Source organism: Poecilia mexicana, unplaced genomic scaffold (genome assembly GCF_051168715.1).
Source record: "Poecilia mexicana isolate PSO_F unplaced genomic scaffold, ASM5116871v1 scaffold_6, whole genome shotgun sequence".
Taxonomy (NCBI): domain Eukaryota; kingdom Metazoa; phylum Chordata; class Actinopteri; order Cyprinodontiformes; family Poeciliidae; genus Poecilia; species Poecilia mexicana.
The window spans coordinates 34487797-34501629 of NW_028263375.1; the positions used below are offsets into that span (position 1 = coordinate 34487797).

General features: G+C 38.7%; 1 protein-coding gene across 4 annotated transcripts in view; it reads right to left on the minus strand.

Moving 5' to 3' along the window:
- The window catches only part of cadps2 (Ca++-dependent secretion activator 2), a 240977-nt gene that overhangs the window by 122274 nt on the left and 104870 nt on the right, over positions 1–13833 (minus strand). For all 4 annotated transcript variants that reach the window (XM_088006677.1, XM_088006678.1, XM_088006675.1 and 1 more), the window contains exon 12: positions 7137–7273. In XM_088006677.1, coding sequence (XP_087862803.1) covers positions 7137–7273 — 137 coding nt within the window. The remainder of the gene's footprint in view (positions 1–7136; positions 7274–13833) is intronic.

Below are 13833 nucleotides of genomic sequence, written 5' to 3' on the forward strand. Positions count from 1 at the left end.
CTGAATGTGACTGGAGCCATCAACCCCAGCTTTAGCAATCCTCTGATGAGTAGACATTGTTAAGAAAATAGATTTAAAGTATGCTAGTTTTAAAGCTTAACATGTCTTGATTGAAATAGCCTAATTATAGTTTTAAAATCAGTATCTTATTCTGGCCTATTGACCTTTATGTTACCTGTAGTTACAGCAGATGGTTTGCTAGGATCTTTTGAACTGCCTTTTGTGTGTGTGGGAAACAATCAGGAGAAGTTCCAGCTTTTCACACTCATCTGTGAAAAGCTGTAAAACAACAAGAGTTCCTGGCTTTAGAGAGAGGGTCAGAGACAGCTCCTGGTTGGATGAGCAAAGACACGCCTTATTTAAATAAATTAAAGATAAGAATACGCCTTCACTATAAAACGTTCTACACAGAAGTAACAAATTTGATTTCCTCTCGCAATTCTCCAAAGACGTCATTTCTTTTCTTTCTTTCTTTCCTTCTTATTCTTTCCATTCATGTCAGGTAAATGAATGTATGTCTCTGTTGTTCTGCAGTTTCTGTTGTAATTTTATGCGTTGTCTTCTACTGGATTAAACTCTAATTCTGTGACGTCTACACTCGTTGTTGTTTTCTGTGTGGCTACACGCGGCCCGCCGAGTTTCATCTAAAAAAGATCCTGATTGTGTGAACAGCTCCATTCTGGTCGTCCAGTTAACCCAAAAGAGTGAAAAGAGCAGAAAGATGTAGAGACATGACTCTAGGTTTGGACTTGATCTGTCTGGGCTCACAGCACCTTCACTGGCCAGATTTAACCTCCTCCCCCTCAGGAGGAGTTTGGCAGCAGCATGGACTCCAGCGACATCCTAAACTTCTGCCTAATTACCATTGTTGTCATTGGGTTCAGCTCATTTTCAATAAAATATGACCTGGTCTGAGACATGAATCCAAGGCTCTTCTCAACAGATGTCTCCCACGCCTAGGCCCAGGCCTTTTCTAAGAGTGCTCAGTGAAAAGAGGCTCAAGTTGGAACAAAAAACCCTGCGGTGTTCACAAAAGGCTGAGCAATGAAGAGCTGGCTGGACAGTGTGAATAGAGCGGTCTAATTGCAGTGCTGGAAGGAGTCCTTGTGAGGTAGGCAGACAAACCAAAGAGGCCCAGATGTCACTCTGCTGAACATCTCGTTGACTTGAAATGCAAGACAAGACAGCATGACTCCTCAGCATCAAAGTTAGTGTTCAGAGGAAACCTTTGTCAACAGTTTTTTAAGAACATGCTTTTACTAACAGGGCCTTACAGAGTTTGAACATATCTGCAACACATACTCTTTACTGGATTCCAAATGAACCTCCTAAAAGCAATATTAACCCAGACCGTTATTCATGCTGTGTTCTCATCCACAGAGGCAAAGCTTTAACATTTATAGAAATGATTGAAATAGACAATGAGCTCTTGGTTTATGCTTTTAAAAAAATATATAGGCACAGCCAAGATACTGCGCAGAACCAATAGATAGATAGATAGATAGATAGATAGATAGATAGATAGATAGATAGATAGATAGATAGATAGATAGATAGATAGATAGATAGATAGATAGATAGATAGATAGATAGATAGATAGATAGATAGATAGATATTGTAGTATCTATGGTACCAAATGTTTTTTTTAGAATCATCCTTTAATATGCCAAACTTTACTTTAATATATGACATGTTTTAAAAGGTTGTTGTACGTTTCCACCATACAACAGGAATATTGAACAAAACCTGGAACTCCCTTCCTTCATCTGCTTTAAACAGTAATGAAAAGTTCTGTTTAATTATTTTAACATGTAAGGTATTTTAATATGCTATGTTATATTAAGTGTGTGTAACTGCTTTTGTAATAAATGAGGTTTTTATGATGTGGACCCCAGGTAGAGTAACCATTTTCACGGCGATGGCTAATAGGGATCCAAACAAACAGAAATTAAAAAATTCAGTTTGTTGAAGATCAGGCCACACATACTTCAGCTAAAGTTGCTCAGAAATCTATGAGCAATTTACAGTGGCTACAGGAAGCATTCACAGCCCTTTAAATTTTTACATATATAAAAAGTATTTATATTTTTAAGTATTACATGGTCATAAGTATTTGCTCAGTATTGAGTAGAAGCACCATTTGAGCTGGTATTGCCAACAAGCTTTTCTCTGGAAAAGGTTTTCTTCAAGATCTCACTCTAGTTGGCCACATTCATCTTTTCTTCAACTGCAACCAGCCGTCCTGTCCATGCAGCTGAAAAAACACCCCCATAGCATTCGATCTTCGTCTCATCAGACCAGAGAATCTTATTTCTTGGTCTGGGAGTCTTTCATGTGTTTTTTGGCTAACTCAGTGTGAGCTGTCATATGTCTGCCACTGAGAAGAGGCTTCCATTGGGCCATTCTGCCATAAAGCCTCAACTGGTGGAGGGCTGCAGTGATAGTTGACTTTGTGGAACTTTCTGCCATCTCCCTATTGCATCTCTAGAGCTCAGCCACAATGATCTTTGGGCTCTTCTCCCACGATTGCTCAGTTTGACTGAACGACCAGGTCTAGGTAGAGTTCTGATTGTCCCAAGCTTCTTCCATGTAAGGATTATGGAGGTAACTGTGTTCTTAGGAATCTCAAGTGCTGCAGAAATTGCAATGACACAAAGAGTGAAAAATTTAAAGAGGTCTGCATACTTTCTTTACTCACTGTTTATACGACATCAGACAAAAACACAGAAACCATCGCGCTCATGGAGAATATTTATTCATATCTTTTCATCTGTAGGAATTCCAAGCAGACAATTTTGTGTTATAATATGGTCTAAAATTGCTTGAAATCTATTGAAAAATTTTTTTAATCCATTAATAAAGACATCAAAACAAAGGAAGCCTGTTGAATTGTGTTAATGTTTGGAGGTGAGTTGTTTATTCTGCTAGCATGAATTCTTTAAGATCTGTATTTTATCAATGAACCATGATGTTCTTTATGAATCATCCATCCATCCATTTTCTGTACACCCTGACAGCCAGTCTGCTGTACATAGGATTGTCTTCAGGGTGTGCAGGCATGGATAAGAGCACATTTTTTTAACCTACATAAGGAAAAAACTGAGATTTTAGTGTTTGGTCAATGAAATCCCCTGCTTGGACATGACAGTGTTGTTGGTCCCCTGTCTTCTTTTTGTCATCCATTCGTGAAACATCTGGGTGTGATTGTTGATCCTATGTTTAAATTTGATTAGCATATTAGCATTGTTATCAAAACCAGTTTCTTCCAGCTGAGGACCCTTGCTAAGATAAAATGCTATCTTCCTCTGCCTGATTTTGAGAAGGATATTCAAGGATTTATTACATCACGTTTAGATTATTATAACTCTTTGTACTTAGGGTTGGACCAGCGCTCCCTGTAGTAACCGCAGAGCATAAAAAATGCTGCAGCTCGTCTGCTGACCAAAACAAGTAGGCGTGAATCCATTATCCCAGTTTTGCACGTCCTTCGCTCCCTGTTGCTTTTAGGATAAAATGTAAGGTTTTATTTGTTTTTAAGTGTTTAAACTCCATGGGCCCTTCTTACTTAAGTGAGCTCTTGCAGCCCTATGCTCCACCCAAAACCCTAAGCTCAACTGACCAGCTTTTATTGTGTGTCCCTGAAGCTAGGCCAAAAACTAGAGGGGACAGAGTCTTCTCTGTGGAGGCATCCAGACTGTGGAACAGCCTCTGTCTGTTAAGCTTTCTCAGTCAGCAGGTCAGTTTAAGTCCAGCCTGAAAACTCATTGATTCTCCCTGGCCTTCAACACCAGTTAAAGAGAAAAAGGTAAATGATGGAAGAAAATCACTGCAGCTAAATTTTAAAATTGTTTGGTTTTTATTCATGGTATTAACTTTTCAATTGGTATCTCTGCCAATTTTATATTTGTGTTTATTAGTTTTACTAAACTTAATTTCATTTCTATTTTGTCATTTATCTACCTGTGATGTTTGTTGTGAAGCACTTTGGTCAGCTGTTGTAAATGTGCTAAATAAATAAACTTTGACTTGACTTATTTTGATGTGGGAAAAGCAAAAGACAAAATCTGAATCTGACATGTATCCACATAAACTGCCAACTTTTGTGCTGCGTCCCTGGTTTATAACGTTGCCCCACATTTTAGTTCATTTGTTCAAATGACAGAGAAAACAGAAAATAAAGTCAGCTTATCTAAAAATTTCTGCCAGCGGTGAGCAATTGGATGTAAAGTCAATCATCCGTGGATTAGAACAGACCGACCAGCTAAAAACACACATCTCAGCTTTGTGTGCAACATTGAGGTAATTTGAGGAAGATCCTTACATAACGCTGAACATAGCTCATATCCAGAGAGCCTGGGATGTTCATGGTCTGCTAAGTTACACACAACACAAAAGCCTTCAGTTTATTCTCTCCTTCCAAACTCTTATCTAGGATTAGGATTAGTCCCCCCTCCTCCCTCCTGTGTCTCCAGTGAGTCGGCACAGCAGTTGGGCCGTGTTCCCATTTGGAAAGTATTGATTAGAACATTTAACTCTTCAATCAGTGTGAGAGACCCCCCGCGGTTTAATAAACCAGCACACACACACACCCACACACACACACACACACCCACACACACACACACACACACACAGACTGAAAGCTTTTATGTCTCTTCAAAATGTTTTCGGATGCGTTTTAGCCTCAGCAGGAACTTCTCTTCCCCTTCAGCATTAAGTTCCTACAAGAAATGGGTGGCAAATGTAAAAATGATTTTAAATGACCAGCTCTAGTTATCTCTACGTGAAAGTTTAAATTAGCTATCATGCACACATCGAGTCAGCCATATAAATTTAGTGTTGGGAGGATAAAAGCAACGACAGCAATAAGGCCTAGACAGCAGAAAGTCAAACCAGCTTAAGGAAACATAATGTTTTCATCTATTTCTATACAGGCAACATGGTTTAATTAAAGTTGCATCTGGTTTACATTGGAAGTTTCAACAATGAAACAACTGAAATATTGTTAATTTTTCTTTTTTTATTGGTCTGATGTAATATTCAAATCTTTGATGTTGTGTTTTTGTTAGCTGGAAGCAGAAGGTGATCCTAAAAGAAAAAAAGGCTTGAAACAGTCTGTGTGCAATTCATCTATGTAATATGCATCACTGAGTGATGGAGTTACCAAAATAGATGCAATTTTCAATGGCATTCTAATTTATAAATGGAGCTGTATTCCCCTGCTGCTTTACTATTTGAATCCTGCAGAAAGAAAACCTTTACCATTAATCCCAGAATTATTCACACCCCTGGCAGATTTAGGTTAAAGGCAATCTTTCAGTTAGACACGCATGTTTCTTCTTACTGGACATATTATTATTCTTTTGGACTGAACCAGTTCCAAAAACTGGGCCAGACCAAACCAATCTCCAATTGAGATTTTGTGAAGAGGGCTAAAGTTTAGGCGGATGGTAAAGATGACTTTAAACCTCAAAAGCTTCAAACTCATCACCATGAAAAATCATCAAAAATAGAGAGGAAACATGCAAAAAGTGGTCAGATCGACATAAACTGACGACTATATCTGTCAGAGAAGTGATTACCATAAGCTTTTATTTAATGAGCAACATGACACTATGATGTAGAAGTTACATTTTGTGATTATGACATCCTGACTTAGCAGTTAACTAGTCAGACCATCATCAACGAACAGGAAGGTGAGTTTTATACAGGGCGTGTTTTGTGATTGACTGTAGCTGAATCTAGACTACAGGGGTCAAACTCCAGTCCTGGAGGGCCCTGCAACCTTTAGATGAGCCTCTGCTGCACGGCATCATTAGCAAGGCTCTGGAGAAGTTATCTACACAAGAAGGAGGTCATTAAACCATTTCATTCCAGTGTTTTGTATCTTCTCCCCTGTTCTGCATCCAAAAACTGCAGGACAGGGGAGGACTGGAGTTTGACCCTCCTGTTCTAGACCCTGTTTTAAATACACTTTGGATGTATATCCATTCAGTTATCATAAGAAAAAATTATTGACTTTTTTTGTCGAATCTTGTAGCGTATGCTGAACTGACAGTTCTACTGTGTGCAGTACTATTAGTGATTAGTACTAATTACTGATTACTAATAGTACTGCACATGCATGTGTACTTTTTACTGCATAGAGTTTTGCTGCATACTGAGGAAGTCCTTCATTCATTTGATTATCCCTCTGTGTGGAGCAAATGTAATGTTTATGATATTAGAGAGTCACTAATTAATGAAATACATCAACTCTGTGACTATTTATCATGCTGCTACTGTAAATTGTGGACTACTAAATGACTGTATGCTCACTGACAAAATAGGCTAATCAACAACAAATAAATACAGTCCAGTTTGCTAGTATCTGGATGATTAGTGCTGTACCAGGCATCAACTGGAGCAACTGACAATTAGATGAGGGGATGAAGGGACATGTGTGGAGCATGTTTGTTCTTGTAAATTTGAATTGACGAGATTTAAGGGTTTTTACAGACCTTGAAGCAAACTTTTCCAGTTGAATCACTAGTATGCATGTGTTTCATAATGCATCCAAAATGAATCTACCACATGCTTTATTTACAGTTTGGTTTTGTTTTGTAAATAAAATGATTTTATCCATTTGCAGAGAAGAAAAGTATTTTAGTAATCTGGTTTGTTTCACATAAAATGTCCACTTCATAGGTCCAAATGATTTAGCTATGAAATTTAAATTTGAGCACAAATAGAATTTCAGTTACTTAAATGCATCGTCCAAAGGTCAGATTGGTATAATTTATTTTCTACTTCATATGAGTATTCATTAGGTCATGTAAATTGTCTAAACCACTGAGCAGATGTTTGACATTAATCAAGTGTACTTTGTACCTGCAGTCACCCAGTGAAACTGACAGCTGCCCTCTGTGAAATATTTTGAGCCTCGTCTAATATCACATTGTCATTAAGAGCAGTGATTCCCAACATGCAGGGATCCCATGTTTTAGATGTCTCTGTTCCAGCACACCTCATTCAAATGACTGCATGGCCTCCTCAGGTGCAGAAGCAAGGAAACACCTAAAATATGCAGGGCTGGGGTACCTGAGGACCAGGGATTGGAACCAGTGACCTAAAGAACAGGTTCGAGGTAACATACCAGGCAGGAGAAGGAGTCATTCATGCGGTGCTGCAGAGTGTGTTTCTGTAAAATGGAGAACAGAGCAGCATGGTCAAAGCAACCCGGAGCTGCAGAAATGAAATCCTCCATGCCCTGACGCTGACAGGGATCCAGACCTGAAAAGCAAACACAAAGCAGGTCAGAATAGCATCTTCACTTTGTTCAACAACTATAGTACTTTAGGTTTTTACATTTTAAACAGCAAAGTTAAAAAGAAAACCGTCCCAAAAGTGGCTCCAGTTTCAGTTCAAACATGATGCTTCAAAACTGTTTAGCAGCTGCTACTTGTAGTTCTTTGACCTCAGAGGCTTACAGCTCGCCCTGCTCATTCACACAGATGTTTCAGTAGAATTGATCTATACTGATTTTGTGAATAAGTTAAGCTTAGACAGGAATGAGGCGGGAGCTACTTCCAGACTTGTTGTTTTAACTACTAACCATTATAACTACTATTATTTTTGTAACTTAGTCACAAGTAGTAAAGGTAATACAGAAACATTTTTCTCTGTCGATAACAGTACATAATCCCCCAACTTCTTCTGTCAAATGTTGCACAGATCTGCTCATGGGTGCAGATATGGGTGCATAAACACACATATTTGTGCGCCACTGCAGCACTTCTTAACAGGTGAAAGAAATCTGGTCCAATCAGCAGCACCCTGAATCCAGGTAATATAAGGAATCCACCAACCACATAGATGATTTTGCAACAGAGCTGAGGAAGGCAGATATAATCACCAAAGCAGCATTTCATGGGAAAAGGACTTAGTTGAAATGTAATTTGACTTTGGTTTTGCATTTGAGTAAAATAAAGGTAGAATTTATTGAAGGGACAGTTTGCACTGTTGCGTTTTACAGTTTGGTTTTATTAAATGCATATTTAAGTTATTTAATTAATGTAAAAATTTATATCCTGAGGGGAAAAAAGTTTAATTCTAATTTAGGAAAATATGTTTGATAAGATTTGTTTAATTCAACCAAATAAAAGATTCAATCATATAATTCTTGAATCCATGGTTAAAACGGTGAAAGAAATGCATGTCTGAAGTTAATCATGGAATTGATAATTAAGGTAAATTATTGACTTTAAACCAAAATGTCTAAAACCTATGTTTAAAAATTTTGTATGTGTTTTGTAGGTTTTTCACCTCTTCATTGATTCCCGTTCACCGGTGTAAATAAAGATTGAGTGAAATTCTGAAGTCTCTTCAAGTCCTCCTTTTTCAAGTGTGGAAGTCATGAAGTTGTAGAACACTTGACAGCTTTTTTACTTCCATTATCTCTTTCTCCAACAACAAAATACAGAAAATCCATAAACAAAAAGGCCTGAACACTGGTACTCCACTATCACGGTCCCCATTCATCCCTTCCCCCTCCACGCTGTGACAGTTCATGCTGAAATCTCAAACTAGATCTTTAAATCTAGAACCTCCACTTACACATTAACATTGTAAAGTAAAGTTTGCACAGATATGCATCAGGGCCAAGAGAAATGCCTATCAAAAATTTTTGCTGCACAAACCAGCCCAAATGTAGTCAAGTTGACTGACACCCATTTTGTCTGATTTGAAGAAGGTGAGGGGGCGACTTCACTCAGGTTATTAATCTTACCCCACAGTGTTAGTTTCATCTTCTCCCACTTTTCAAAGTTTGTTTTAATATTTGAAAGCACCGGGTTAAAATTTAGTCAAAGTATCGCTTCCAAATCCCTACTGAGTCTAATCCCAAGATATTTCATGCCTTCAGGTACCCACTTGAATTTAAAATCTTTGACCATGTGTGAATGACATATAGAGGATAATGGCATGGCTTCAGATTTAGTGCAATTTATTGAGTACTCTGACACCTTTGAATAAAACTGGATAGTGTCCATTAAATGCGGCAAGGATGTGAGTGGATGTGTTATAAGTGATAAAATATCGTCTGCATAAAAAAGCAGTTTGTGTTCTTGTTGTCCCCATAATATCCCTATAATGTCCTTATTTATCCTAATGCTCACTGCCAAAGTTTCAATAAACATAATGAATAACAAGGGGCTCAGAGAACAACCCTGACAGGTGCCATATGATAAATTAAAAAAGGATGAGTTAGTGCCATTAGTTATGACTGCAGCCTTTGGTTCTTTATACAGTATTTTGATCCATTTAGTAAAAATTGGTCTAAATCCAAAATTTGAGAGAGTTGAGAGAGAAAGTTCTATTCTACTTTATCAAATGCTTTCTTCTCATCTAATGAGATGGCAGTGACTGGCTCAGTCATATCACGTGCAACAGTTTTCTAATGTTTCAGAGGAGGAATTGTTTTTCATAAAGCCTATTCTGATGAATAATATTGGGAAGGACACAGGTCTTAGTACTTTACAGTCCATGTTTAAGAAAATAATTTTCCAATAATTTTCGGGGTCTGTATTATCCCTATCTTTTTTTGGAATCAATGATATCAGAGCTTCATTAAAAGTAGGAGGCAGCTGTCCGCTCTAAAAAATCTCTTGATACACCTTTTGTAATACTGGAATGTCTATATACACTACAGCAGTGTTTCCCAACCCTGGTCCTCAAGGCTCACTGACCTGCATGTTTTAGATGTTCCCCTGCTTCAACACACCCCATTCAGATGACTGCAATTCAGCAAAACCCTGTTAATCAGCCATCAATTGAAATGATGTGTGCTGAAGCAGGGGAACATCTAAAACATGCAGGTCAGTGAGCCTTGATGACCAGGGTTGGGAAACACTGCACTACAGTATTCTGACAGAAATCCATCACAACCGGGGGATTTCCCTACCTTCACCCATGAGATTGCCTTCCTAATCTCCTCTTCTGTAATTGGTGCTTCCATTCACTCTGCATTCTCATGAGATAGCCTTGGTAGATTGAGTTTAGAGAGAAAAAAATATCACTGTCTCTTTGGTTTGTCTCATCAGACACTGAGGATGTATATAATGTTTCATAATATTGCTTGGAGACACTATTTATACCCCCTAGAACATTTAATAAATCAGCTTTGACTGAATTATGAAATTCAATACACATGTACATCTTGACAGAAGTCTCCAGTAGTCATGGTCAAAACCTAACAGGAAGTCGACCATTTTAGATCAAAGCTGCTATTTTCTCTCTGTTAGATATGTTGTATCTGAAGAAACTCGTCCTAGAGCTTTTGAGATCCAGGCTTCAAAATCAGTCAGCACAGCCTTGGTCAAAAGTTATCGAAATCTTTTTCATACATCAAAGCATGTGGGTGTGACCAAGCCTCAAATCTGACCATTCGCTATGAAACATCCCCACATAAACTCCCAGCTGCATCAAACTTTTTTGTGTCATCATAGACCAGAGCTCATCACTTTCACATGGCCAATTGGTGACATCACTTTAGCCCCGCCTCCTTTCAACAGGAAGTCACCTGTTTTCCAACTGGTTTTCTTCTTTTTACTCTATGGTTGATGGAGATTTCAAGCTGTATTTAATGAAATACAACATGAGGGTAAATCCTTCTTTCTACACTAGCTGCTGGCAGGAGCATGTGGGTGTGGCTGAATAGCAAATTCTAATCCCTTGCTGTTTGCATTTGGTTGTCTCTAAATCATACATGCATCATCTGATTTGCACCAGACTTGATATGACTTGTTTACCTCTAAAGAGCCCAATAGCATTAAATTCAAATTTAGCTTCACTGTGGCCCCTAGGTTATTCCATCAGCTACATCTCCTTAAGACATCAACTGACCTGCACCAGATTTTTTTGTGCATCATCAGGGATCACTGCTGAACACATCAATGTGTATCGCCTAGTGGACGGGTGTGGAAATTGCGCTACAGCGTCGACGGTTGTGTTGCTAGAGCTCCCACAGTTGCCATAAGGCCAGAGTAGCGCTGAGCTGCAAGGGCCTCCAACGCTGCTTGCAGCTTTAATTGTTCCTACTTTTCTAAGAAGTCCAGGATGATGTATTGTGTCAACAGATTCTCACCAGAGCTGTGGATTTTTGCAGCTCCTCCAGAGTTATCTGAACATGCTGCCATTGCCCAGTCTGGTTTTCACTGTATATTCACAAGTTGTGTTTGGACTTAAGAGATAATACTTCGATCACACTTGAATGAATGACTGAATAGGGCATCCCCAGGAACTGCAGATGATAACAAGGGTTTGATGCTGACATTAGCATGTTAGGGAGGTAAAAAAAAAAAAAAAAAAACAGCAGGCGAGGCGCATAGTATCCCCGCCTGAGTAAACCTGGGTCCCTTTCCAGTCCTTCAGGCCCTCTTGTTAATGGCCCCAACAAATGAAAAGCCTAACACTTCCCACTCTGTCATTATTGTGGGAGTACATTTGGACATGGGAAGTTTGTGAGTATGACACATGGCTCCACAAAAGACCATGAGTCACTGAAGAATGCCAGCGCCATGCCCACGCTTGCGACGCCTGCGGCCTGGTGCCGGGGAAAAGCATTAGTGATTGCTTTTTATCAACACTGCCATTTTGTTTTTGTTTGGATGTAGAGATGCCCACAAGGTCTCCCCTCCTGATTCCCCCATGCACTCATCCACCCAGACGCATTTCTGTGTGGCTTTTGTCCGATGGTAAAAAAAAAAAAAAAAAAGGCAGCAAAAGTGAAATCTTAACAATCAACTTCCAATCAAGAGTCATTTGCTTTTTTTCTAGTCTTTTCTCCAGACTCTCACTTTCTGCGTACACTTGGCCTTCGATTCAAGTGGCCTAGTTTAACTTCATCCAATTCCAATGTAGGTCATTTTACATTTGTTACCATCAAATCCACGGGATTATCCTTAATGTAATTTAGAGAAAAGGCCGGGCGAAAGGAGGCGACTCTAAAGAAAACGAGACAAAGAGATATAGATTAGTGCTGATAATAAGAAGAGGAAAAAGGAGGGGACGTATTGATTGATGGACGAACAGCAGAAGAGTGTTGATGATCTGTGTCAAATCCAACTCTAAGAGGGGGAGGTGTGTGGGTGTGGATGCGAGTGTGTATACATGGACGCAGTTGGGGCAAAAATATTCTGAAGCAGTAATGGCTCAAGTATGAGAAGAAGTCACTGATCCTGACAGAGTTGATGAATTTGGTTCATGCTGTTTGTTGCCCCCCCACCCAGCACACACACACACACACACACACACACACACACACACACACACCCTGTTCATATTTTCTAAACAGTTTATTGTGGATTTAAAGCTTTAAGCTACACGTTTACTTTGCCACTTCCTTTCCTCATTTCAGGTTATTGTTATCTTGCTGACCTATTTGCAATTTTGTGTCACACATTGCTGATATTTAATTTCCCATGTCTATACAACTGTGTGAAACTTGTATACCATAACCATCATGTTGTCTGGTCCATCCTATGAAACATCAGATTGTTTATTTAGTGGCTGCAATCACAGTTCATCATAAGCCACTGTGTTGGATTTTGACTGAAACCTGAAATCATGGTAATGTGTCTGACTCAGCAAATCATTCACATAGGCAGAAATGCTTACGAATAGAGAAAGGCAAAAACCTTTGCTAAGACCACGTCAGTGAACTTTGTACTAAAAGAGTAAATGTTTTCTGTCAGTTTTCAGAAATGGGAACCCTTCAGTCACTCTGATGGTAGAACCGGCCACTAAGCAGCAGCTCTGGAAGGAAAAAGGTTGTCGTCATCCATTTTAATAATGTTTATTGGTTCCCTTGGAAATAAAAACTCGTACATAAATCAATGAAATCACCCCAAATATGGCATATTATCTGCTCATTTCATAACCTGCTTTGGCACATGGCGCAAATCATACATTACATTCTGTGTATACATTCTTCTTGTGAGGATTTTTAAAAATATCAAGTGCTTTTAATTTTTCTTCTTCCAATTTTTCTCTGAGTATTTTTTCTTTTTTTCCCAATAAAGGTGTTTTATTTTCTGTAGGGCTGTATTAAAAGGATGTTAGAGTTTTTAATGTCTTGTGTGTTCATTCTAAGCTGGGAGTTGCCACAAAATTTCACTGTAGTTTAATGATGACGACAAAGAAGTCTGTAATGCATAATAAATGTCTGTTCTGTGTTAACAGCTGATGGAGGAAGGCAGAGAGTACTGGCAGCCGAGGAGGTGGCATTCTGGGAGGATGGCAGCTATGAAGGGGTGTCAGGATGGACTGTGAGGGGTTGGAGTCCCAAAGTTCCCCCAGCCAGGAGCTCAGTGACCTCAGGTCTACATTACAGGAGAGTCGCCGGGCCTGTCCTGAACACAGCGCAATGTTGGCTCATGTTTGGACAAAGAACCACAGTCAAATGGTCCAGAAGTGGAAAAGCATTTTGTCTTAATATTGTGTGTAGACACTAAAAAGTAAAATACAATAAAAAAAAAAATTCTGTGCCTCATTGATGTTTCTCATATCTGACAGTGTTGCATATAAGCAATATTATATATATATATATATATATATATATATATATATATATATATACACTGCTCAAAAAAATAAAGGGAACACTCAAATAACACATCCTAGATCTGAATGAATGAAATATTCTCATTGAATACTTTGTTCTGTACAAAGCTGAATGTGCTGACAACAAAATCACACAAAAATCATCAATAGAAATAAAATGTATTAACCAATGGAGGCCTGGATTTGGAGCCACACACAAAATTAAAGTGAAATGTTCCCTTTATTTTTTTGAG